This window comes from Prinia subflava, chromosome 1, assembly GCF_021018805.1.
Source record: "Prinia subflava isolate CZ2003 ecotype Zambia chromosome 1, Cam_Psub_1.2, whole genome shotgun sequence".
NCBI classification, from domain to species: domain Eukaryota; kingdom Metazoa; phylum Chordata; class Aves; order Passeriformes; family Cisticolidae; genus Prinia; species Prinia subflava.
Window position 1 is genome coordinate 136,222,123 of NC_086247.1, and position 10,841 is coordinate 136,232,963.

The following is a 10,841-nucleotide window of genomic DNA, read 5'->3' on the forward strand; positions in this document are numbered from 1 at the left end:
AGCTGCCATGGAATGCACTGTCTTGGGCATAAGGACAGTTCAATAAAAACGTGTATATACAGGGCTGATGACACAAGACTATTTTTTAGCTTTTAGAATTAGGCTAGAAGAATTAGACTAAAAGAAAGTAAATCTGTAAGAAACATCATTATTAGCTTTATTACTTATTATTAGTTATCCAATGTAATCAAAACACTTCCTTCCACATCCTTCTCAAATGATGAACTAATTCCAAATCAGAAATGTAACTACTGGAAGAAATGCAGGCAGTAGCATTAAGGCTTTACCCTGGAAAACTAACTCGTGTTCAGGTCTACCTTTTAAGGACGACGGACTGCCAGACTAACACTGGTGTCCTATTACAGGTGTATTTATAGGCCAAGCCAAGGCAGCTGTGACTGCCAAGTCACGCCACGAAAACAGGAAACCCTCGGCTGGCACAGCCCCTTCGCCATTCCTCCAGCGACAGCGCCGACAGCCGTGCCTGTAACACGCAGCCAGGACAGCAAGAGCGCTTTTGTATTCAAGTACCAGACCTGTTCTCCTTAGAAACAACCTCGAATGGATGCAAGCAAATGTCTCAAGAGGATTTTCTAATGTTTACGGCTGCAGCGAGGGTTCATTTTTAAGCTGGTCTCTTTGCTTCTCGGTAAGAAGTGATCGGAACCTTTACCTGCAAATGCCGCATCGGCGTTTAAGCGGGTGCTTTACTCATTGCGTTTATGAGGTCTGGTTCTGCAGGTGGAACGCGGGGGTTGCACGGGGCCGGCCCCGGGTGTCCCCGGCCCCGCGATGGCGCCCGGCCCGCTCGGGAGGATGCTCGGGAGCCGCCGCCTGCTGCTGCTGCTGCTGCGCCCGCCCAGCGCCGCCCGCGCCGCGCACAGAGCCGCAGGTACCGCCCGTGCGCGGGAGGGGAACCGGCACCCCGTGCTCGCCGCCTGCTCGCCGCTTAGGAAGGGCCGCCTGAGCATTTTGTACTGAACTGGCAGGCTAAACTCTGAGTTTTTTAGTTAAACTATCTTTTTCAAATTAATTTCCCTCTGCCCTCCCCCCCTAATGTTAACTCCACCTTGCAAGAGATTAATGCAGGCAAGCGTTCATCCCTTAGGAGCTGATTGTTTTTCAAGGATCCCGTGCTGATGGGAGATAGGCTGGGAGGTAGTTTCCCGCCTCAGACTTTTTGATTAGGAAGGTATTAAACTATTTTACTCGCTGTTTTTCAGCCAGTCTATTAATTCTTTGCCAGTTCCATACCACTGTAGGTGTTCTTGGTGTGTACAGACTCACAGGACATGTTGCTGGAGGTTTGCACCATGATGGGTGACTTCTGCTCTGCTGTTGTGTGTCCCTCACTTAACTATGGCCCCCTTTCTCTTGGGCAGTAGGTGTTGCTTTCTGAGTCCTCCTTCTTAGCACCACTTTTCACTGGGGCCTGTGGAAGTTGCCAGTGTTCCACAGCCCACAGATGAACACTACTTCTGGTTTCTGAGGGTTTCCAAGAGGTTTGCCAAACCTTTTAGTGATACCCAGGGATGAAGAGGGAGCACCAGCAGTTATCCTGAGCCAGGGCAGAGAGCTGTGCTAGAAGAGGGGATGGTATCTTGGGTCATAGGTGCCCGTTTCCTTTACAAGCCTTCCCAAGTGGTTTGCTGGAGCTGCTCTCTGGAGGTAGCACACCAAATGGAAAGCAGGTGCAAAGTCCTGCACTTACACCTGCTCATGTCCCTGACCTGCCCTCTGTGCTTGGTCTGTACCTATAGAAACGCTGGGAGAACTGAGGTGATGATGGAAAGCATCAATGGAATCTAAGCTATCTTACTAAATTATATTTCTATATCTAATTGAAGACACTGGCTCCCTCACTAAACAAGCTGAAGCAGCTGCTGCTACAGACTGGAAAAAAAAATTGACTCCGGAGCAATTCCATGTGACACGAGAAAAAGGAACTGAACCGGTGAGCAAAAGCGCTAATGCTGTCCAAGGGTGAGCCATCTCCTCTTCCTGCTGGGCACAAAAAAACTTGCCTTGGGGAGCTGTCACCACTCTGTTTCTTCACAGGATTTCCCCCGCCTTCCTGTGGATGAAAGTTAGACTCAGCATACGGAACAGGGTGGATTCTGTTCTGACCCAGACTGTTTTGCAGATGAAAAAAACATTCTGCATTCTTTTCATATTTTATTGGGATTTTTTTTCTGGAATGCTTTGCTGCCAGATCAACTGTTTGTGTGATGGGAGTAGAGGCCCCTCCAGAAGACAGGGAGATCATACTTTTATCTTGCAGTCTCCTTTTTATGACCATATGTAGATTAGCCATGGAAATCTTAAAAATAGCGCTCCCTTCAGGAGATGGGTTCTTCCTCAGGTGCCAGCTCACCCACCCACAAGTCCCCATGTTCCCTCCTTCTGTGAAGGAAGCCATGCAGCATTGTGGGTGGAGTGCTGGCTGGAGAGCCTGCCCAGAGCCAGGATTTCTGCACACATGGAGCACGTACCATGTGAACTGTGCCCAAATCCATATCTGTAAAATAAAGACCTCAGTACTGGATCATGTAGGAAGGAGGAGAGTCCCTTTGTAAAGCCACTTTTAAGTTGTGGCAGCCCATAGAAGAGCCCTGGCCTTTGGGATCCTGCACATTTCACCATTTTCTTGGAGGTCACGACTCCATCCTTGGTACCTGGATGATTTATGTATCTGACTGGTCTCAAAGTTTGTGGGGGTAGGGGGTAGTCTTCACTATTAATCCAAAGGCATCCTCCCCTTCATTTCTCCAGGCTGCTAATGTTTGTTCTTCAAAGCCCCCCTGTGAAGCCTTCTTTTTATGGTGTTTCTCCTGTTTTGAATCTGATTCCTACATGCTTCTTCCAGATGGTGAGCTTCTAAAGACCTGCATTATTAACTTCTCCTTTTTCCTTCCTATTTTAAAAGCCATTCAGTGGGATCTATCTGAATAACACAGAAGCAGGAATATACTGCTGTGTGTGCTGCAATGCCCCCCTCTTCAGGTAACATCCCCTGGATTTGACAGCGTCCTTAACATGTACTATTGTGGCAGGAAAGGGCAGGGTCTTTTCATGAATGGCATGGAAGGTGTTGGTCAGAAGAGCAATCCCTTGGTGCCCAGGTGCTGTAAGAGTTCCAGGATGCCTGTGGTGACACAGATACATGGTATGGCTTTTCCTTGAGCTGTTGAGGATTGCCAGTGGCCAAGCACACAGCTGTCATGCTGTGGTCTGCCTGTTTCTCCTGACACACTTCTTTTTCATTGGTAGTAATTCTCTGTTTAAGGGGCCCTTAAGCCACAGGCTGCTGCATATACATGTATTTATGCACGAGTATCTGTGTGTTTGCTCTGTTCTTGTGCTCCTCCACACTCATCTTCTGCCACTCATGCTGCTGGGCTGGAGAGACCTTGGTCTGCCTTTGTCTGCTCTTGTGATGTTCTTATTGCTGGGTCCTTCACACTGCAGCTGAGACCTTCTCTTCACCCCCACTCCCTCCTTGTTCCCTAAATTAAATTCCACTATTCTTGCCTTTTTAGTTATGTCTACTTTTTAAAGCCTGGCTGCAAATGATTGCACAGTTAACCTCTGTGCTCTTTACAATACTATATATTTTGCAACTTCATTAATGTCTAAGTAAAAGGAAATAGAGTGCCTTGGAGTAGGGATGTGCAAAGGGTGTTCTGTTCTCTGTAACAGAACCAGGCAAAATGGTTTCTCATATTTTTGGTCTAGAAAATAGCCCTTATTTATTCACAATTGAGAATTGAATGAAATGTGGCTGATTTAAAGGATGAATCACAGATCAGAACTTCAAATGGGACACTAAGGATCAAGAGATCTGGATAGTAAGAAAGGAGGGAGAAATGTAATAGATGTATTGAAAATAAACCTAAACTAATCAATTAAATTATAATTATGTACAATTAGCTTTCCTTTGGCCAAGTACAAAAACTATTGTAATGCAAACATGCATTTGCGTAAATGTATAATTTTCTGTTCATTTGCTAATGAACACTTCTAAATAAATTAATTTCTGATGTTAGCTCAGCATCACAAAATATTCTGAAGATAAGTATAAAACCTAAAAACACCTCTGGAAAATTCAGATAAATTACTAAGCTGTGGAAGAATCCCTTCCATTCCTTCAGATTTTCCTTCAGTTTTGGCATCTTTTGTATTAGACAATTGATATTGACAGGCCAACATGAAGAGAGACAAACACTGGAGGGAACGGCTTCTGTTGTTAAACCAGTAACAAACCAGCAATATAACCAAACAGTCAGGCTGCCCTTTGCACTATCCAGCTCTTAGAGAATATAAGCACTTTTCTTTACAGCACAAGATAATGCTAAGCCTCACAGACAAAAAAGGCCAAACTTTTGAGAAAAGGAAAAAGCCTTGTAAGAAAATTGGAAACTATTAAATGTGAAAAATCGTCTGAAAAGATATTTTTCCATGGAGATATTATGCCATGGAGAACACAAGCAATGAGGGGGAGAAATGGTATTGGATAAGATTATATTCATTCATCATATTTACTTCCTAGTCCATTAAAAATGTTTTGTTTTGTTTTCAAATGCATTAGCTCATTAGCTATAGGTAAACATGAAGTATTTCTTCCTGTCTTTTAAACATGTGTATATACATTTATACCAGAATTTATTACCTTCTGCTACCAAACATACATTTGAAAGAGTTGGAAATATATGGAACAAACCCCTAACCTTTAAAGATAGCAAATTGTGGTGCTTTAATGAAATCTCAAACCTTTATCAAACCATAAACGTACAGCTGAGATTCATACAGCAAAAAGCACTTTTTAGAATTATCTGGATTCCATCCAGGACAACTGAAATAGGGATCAAAGTAAATGACATGTGCTGGAGGAATGGTGTGTCGAGGTCTAATCTAATGCATATGTTTAAGGAAAGTCCATTTATCCATAAATTAAGTGGTGAAATACTTCAAAGGACAAATATGGTCTCGAACAGCAATATTTTTGGGTACTAAAATGTTTCTATTAGGGAATCTAAGTGACATTACTGTTAATAAAACCACACAGGGACCATTGCTGTTGAAAGCTAGTTTAACAGCTCTAAAGATTGTTCCTTTAGCAGTGGAAAACATCTACAATAAACTTAAGTATTGTGAGCAGCATGTAAGGGACAGTGTCAGTCAGGATCAGATACAAAACCTACACAGTGTTAAAGACCTTCCTTGACTCTGTGGTTTTCAAAGAGGATCTTCGTATCTATGTGTGAATAAACATAAGGATTCCTGTGTCAAAAAATAAAGTTTTGATAAAAAAGAAGCAGATGTATGTCAGGGAAGCTCAGAAGTCATGTTGGATATGTGTCCCCCAGGTCCTTCCTGGGACTCTGTGGCTGGTAGGGAGTGTGTTCATGTGGTTTTGTGGCAGGGAAAGCAGGGAGCCTTCTTTGGCTGGAAAGAAACAGGCCTGGAGCCCTAAGGACCTTGATGTACAAACACAGAGTCTGCAAACTGCATTTGCTTCAGAGCAGGCTGCTCCTGTGCTGTGTCCTATTCCTCTCCAGTTTTATGGAGAGGAGGGGAAGGGGAGCATATCTCATGGCTGTTTCTTCATTGATGTAAATGACTAAGCAACAGCCCACACAAAAACTACCCTCTGGTCATTCTGTGCTAGCAAATCCTCTGTTGTTTCCACAGCTGCATTACTCAACGACAGCCCTGTGCAGATGATTATAAAAATGCTGATTCTTGCACTCTTCTTTGGTTGGATTTTTTAAGCATTTTTGTCCAGTTTGTTTGCCTTATCTTTCTAAAAGGCACTTTAAGAATTAAGATTTTCAGATTTTTTCTTCACCATGTGAATAACCCACTAAAATATACATGGTGTACATATATTACACACTTTGTTTTAAATTCTGTCCTAACTAAAGTTTCATTCCCCTTGATCAAGAGCTGCTAGTGGTGCTGATGTCTCCATTCACCACTAGATGCCAGTAAGAGCATTGGGTTTGTGAAACTGGGAAAAAACCATGAGAAATCGTGAGGAAATGGTTGTGGTGAGTCTCCAGACCACTCCTCTGAGAAGTATGTGAACCTATCTTCATGTCTTGTTCTAGCTCTTGCTAGGTCCCTCTTTGATAAGAGAAGGTTCGTATTGCTGTCAAATCTTGCACAATTTTAAACAGGAGAGATTATCTAATTTCTGTACCAAACCCCTAAAATATCTTCTGATCATATTTGTCAATATGCTCTAGGTTTTAATATGCAGCTAAACAGTGTTGGTCACCCCTGATGTTAGCAGGAGGCATCCCCAAGCTGACAGTCTGTTGTGCTGTTTCTTACAGCAGCAATTATCTTTTGGGAAAAGGAGACCTTTATGCTGTGAGGGTTTGTCATTGGTTGACTGATGGTTTGAGCAAGGCTCTGTTTGATTTTCCAAACCAGCTTGAGGACTGACTGCAAGACAAAGCCTCTATCACCATCAGGCACGAGCCTGGTCGGGTGGGCCAGTCCGGCCTTTGCCCGTTCTTCGTTTCCTCTTGTGAACTCCCTTCTCTGAGATTGCTGGATTGGGCAAAGCTTCAAACTGCAACTCTGTAGGTGTAATTCAGCTAAACACTATAGCATAATGTTAGTATAGCATAGTTGTCGGAAAAAAACCTTTTCTAAGCTTTATAAAATACCAACCTGTCATTGAAATGGAAACAGTGAGGCAAAATCTCCTGTTGTGAGCTGATTGAGAATTCCCCTTGGAAGAGAGTTTCCAGCACAGTTTGATGTCTATGAGAAAACTTCTACTATGCCAAATATTATTAATAGTGGTACAACAGAGGAGTGAGGGGAAAAGCCAATGTTCTTAATAGAAGTAGACTCTTTTGTAACATCTCTTTTATTAATTAACAAGATCTGCTTTCCACTATAGCTCAGAGAAGAAGTACAATTCTGGGACTGGATGGCCATCTTTTTCTGAGGCTTATGGCACGCGTGGCAGAGATGAAAGTAAAACCAATATCCTGAGACGACCAGATAACTCACTGGGGTTGACTAGAACTGAAGTTGTCTGCAAACAGGTATGTTTGTTTTGGAGATGGTACACTAAAACACAAAACTTTGCAGAAAAGTTTTATTTGTGCCCATGAATGAATCTACCTAAATACAGCAGTGAGAATTACAGTATCACTGGAGCCATTCTTTATCAGTCTAGAGTGAAGGAAAGTATGTGACTGGGGAAAGCAATTGTGTGTGTGTAGCCAAAGGCTGGAGTTTAGACAGAATACTCAATGTATGCTGCAAGGTGTGTCAAGAGATGGTAGAAGAGACTCTAAGATATGGTCCGTGTATTTGGCCCAGCACAGGGACAGTTCTTCCTCATTCTCTCTTGCTAAATATTTGCTGTAAATGTTCTTAAAATTTGCACAGATTGAGACACCAGCGATTGAAAGCATTTGCAGCCATTACTATTTGGCCTGCAGGGTAGTGGCTGTGCCCTGCATCTCCACAGCTGTTTTCTGTGGATTCTCTTGTTTCTCAGAAGCCACCCTTTTATTTTTTTCTAGCTATTTTGACTTCCTCAGTCATCTCTTTTCTGGACTAGAAAGGTCTGGTTCCTTCAACAGTTCCTTTTTATACAGTGCTTTTTAGTGTGCTCATTATCCTATTGCTGTTTTGCATTTTTCCCAACTGACCCTTTTCCTTCTTGTAGCAGAGTGCAAGGTTGGACATAGCACTGCAGCAGGGGTTAGAGGCTGTTCAGGTGTGTTAGAAATGGAGTTCCTGTCCTTACCCTTTTACCTTTACACAAACCATATTACACAGACATATATTTATTTTGGGACCTGCTGTCCCAAATCCAGGTTCTTTTTCTAAAGAACTGCCACCCTCAACCATTTCTTCCCAAGCTCGAATCTGTTTCTTACTTTTGTTAAGGTATAAAAGTATGCAATTGAATTTAATTAATTGCATCTTGGATTTGGTTGTGGTTTTTTATGTCTGTTTTTGTAAACTGTTAAGATTGTTAATGCTGTCCTTCAGTGTACTTGCAGAAGGCTCAGGTACATCTGCAAATGTAACAAGAATTTCCTGCAGTCCATTATCTTGGAAGAGTTCACATTTGCAGCCATATGCAGCAAGTACCTTCAAGAACCCAGCTGAAGACCTTCCAATTTTGTAATGTCACTGGTAGCTGTACTGTGTCTAATTTTTTCACCTCAGTAATTTGAGAGCTGAACCCTGTGAAAATGATCTGCAGTGATTTATTAATTAACTTGAAATTTTCATGATATATTGAGATGTCTAGATCCTCTCATTTATTTCCTATGCTTTCTGACATTAATACCTTTTAACTTTCTCTTTTGGGATTTGCTTGTTTGGGGGCAGACACGTGCTCACAGACAAAATGTGATTCCTTGTCACTCCCCAGGGCTGTCCCACTCTCACAACTCCGCAGTGATTTATTCATGTAGTTTCTTAATTCAGGATAGCAGAGTAGGTGCCAGCATAATGTTGTCTGTAATTCCAGTGGTAATAATGCAATGACAATGGTTTCTGGTCACCAGCAGTGCTCCCCAGGGCTCAGTGCTGCCACCAGCTCACTTTAATATCTTATCCATGATCCCCAGGAGGGATCCAGGGCCCCTCAGTCACTCTGCACACACAGCAAGTTGGGTGGCAGTGCTGATCTGCTGGAGGCAGGAAGGCTCTGCAGGGGGATCTGCACAGGCTGCACTGATGGGGAGAGCCCAGAGCTCTGAGGTTCAACAAGGCCCAGAGCCTGTGCCTGCTCCTGCCCTTGGCTCACAGCAGCCCCTGCAGTGCCACAGCCTGGGCCAGAGTGGCTGGAAAGAGCCAGGCTGGAAAGGGACTTGGGGCTGCTGCTCAGCAGCAGCTGAACAGGAGGCAGCTGTGCCCAGGGGCCAAGAGGCCAAAGGCATCCTGGCCTGGAGCAGCAACAGCGTGGCCAGCAGGAGCAGGGCAGTGACCAACCCCTGCACTGGGCACTGCTGAGGCCACACCTCAAATCCTGGGGTCAGCTCTGGGCCCCTCAGTTCAGGAAGGACATTGAGGTGCTGGAGAGAGCCCAGAGAAGGGCAGTGGAGCTGGGGAAGGGTCTGGAGCACAAGTCTGAGGAGGAGCAGCTGAGGGAGATGGGCGTGTTGAGCCTGGAGAAAAGGAGGCTCAGAGGTGATTTTGTTGCTCTCTACAACTGCCTGAAAGAAGAGTGCAGCCAGGTTGGCCTCTTCTCCCAGGCATCTGGAGACAGGACATGGCCTCAGGCTGTACCAGGGAGGTTAAGACTAGACATCAGCGGAAATTTCTTCATGAAAAGGGTTGTTAAGCATTGGAATGGACTGTTGAGGGAGGTGGTGAGGTCACCATCCCTGGAGGTGTTCTAGAAACAACTGGACATGGCAGTGCCGTGGTGGTGATCAGTCAAAGATGGGCTCTATGAATGAGAGGTCTTTTCCAACTGAAATTATTCTGTCATTCTGTAGCAATACAATAACAAAATGGTAATCATTTCTGTTGCAGTGTCACGCCCATCTAGGCCATGTGTTTGATGATGGACCCACACCCTCTGGACAGAGGTTCTGTATCAACAGCGTTTCATTAAACTTCAAACCAAGCTCTGGTCAGTGAGAAGTGGCTCTCTCTGGCTTGCAGAACATTCTTGTTCTGCTTGTACAGCATGCTTGTGAAAAACTCATGCTTTTAATATATAACTCAAATTTTGGTATCTATCCTGTAGTAGCTTTGTTTTCCAGCTGCTACTGTTGTTGATAAAATACATATTTTGTTATATCTCTTTGGCAGTCTGTCTTTTCATGGTTACTGTGGTGTGTTGATCTGCTTGTTGAATTATTTAATTAAAAAAAAATCTGTGCAATAGTTCACATTCACAGCTATCATCATTAACTGTATTGAGGCTGCTGAAATGAGGTGTTCTGAACCTGATACCTGTTCAGAGCAGTAGTTTTGGTATGCAGGAACACAGATGTACATGGCTGATCATGGCAAAGCTTATACTTCTGTAAAATCATCATATTCTTCTAAAGGAAAGCAAAAATAACGTGAATCTTCAAATAAGGTCTGAGGGGTTTTTTTCCCCCGATGTGAGAGACCTTTAGCTGAGACAAGTGACTTCTCTGTGAACCCATAAAGGCAAAGTCCTGAAGGAGGACCTAATTAAAACTATTTCAGGCAATGGAACCAGTGGAGACATGGAGTCTTTCTTCTTATAAATCAATTATTTTGATTCTGTGTCCAATAGCAGAGTTGAAATAGGGTTTGCTCCAGAAACTTCTCTTATGGCAATTATATGATAACATAATGATATGTGTAATATTTTCAGACTTCTCTTATCAGTTGTGTATTTCAGAATCTAAAAATAGAAATGAATATGGCATTTACTGTATTTGGGGGAAATAAATCAGCATCAAAAACCAGGCTTGGTAAAGTGTTGCTCTGGATGCCTTGTCTGTTCTTCCTTGTACAAGTTTGTAAATACTTCTGCATTCTCCCAAGCATTGTCATTACAGTTTACCCTAACAGCAAAATAAATCCTATGTCTGTTAAACTGAGCTTTCCTTCCTTCACAGTTTTTTCCAGAGAAAATAATCTCTGATTCAGAACATCAGCTTCACTAAACTGGCTGGGTTTAAATGCTTCCCTGCTGAGAGTTACTAGGCAACATCTCATTTGGCTTTACCTATAACAGCCTGTTTCCACTCTCCCCACTTTGGTTGCCTCAGTGATAAAAAGGGTGTGTTCATTTACTAGTGTAGTCTTAAAGCTGTTTAATGTTGTCAGAAAATGGATGTCTTCTGCACTGAATTTACTTCTGCTCCTTC

General features: G+C 43.2%; 1 protein-coding gene across 2 annotated transcripts; it reads left to right on the forward strand.

The window, feature by feature from the left end:
* The first annotated feature begins 406 nt into the window (after positions 1 to 406).
* Positions 407 to 10,562, forward strand: MSRB2 (methionine sulfoxide reductase B2). Of its 2 annotated transcripts, none has more exons than XM_063413784.1 (6): positions 407 to 649; positions 742 to 892; positions 1,848 to 1,954; positions 2,927 to 3,003; positions 6,917 to 7,064; positions 9,523 to 10,562. In XM_063413784.1, exons 1-6 carry the CDS (start codon positions 566 to 568, stop codon positions 9,628 to 9,630), a joined length of 675 nt encoding a protein of 224 aa, XP_063269854.1. In that variant the 5' UTR covers positions 407 to 565; the 3' UTR covers positions 9,631 to 10,562. The 2 variants fall into 2 exon arrangements, with proteins under 2 accessions (XP_063269854.1, XP_063269864.1); XM_063413794.1 differs by having other exon boundaries at positions 491 to 649; positions 728 to 892.
* The last annotated feature ends 279 nt before the right edge of the window (positions 10,563 to 10,841 follow it).

Excerpts from the sequence above, each read along its gene's own strand:
- MSRB2 (XM_063413784.1), top strand. The coding sequence starts at position 566 with ATGCAAGCAAATGTCTCAAGAGGATTTTCTAATGTTTACGGCTGCAGC. Across the intron at positions 893-1,847 it reads CGCCGCGCACAGAGCCGCAG|ACACTGGCTCCCTCACTAAA; the intron begins GTACCGCCCGTG and ends ATCTAATTGAAG. Across the intron at positions 3,004-6,916 it reads TGCAATGCCCCCCTCTTCAG|CTCAGAGAAGAAGTACAATT; the intron begins GTAACATCCCCT and ends TTTCCACTATAG.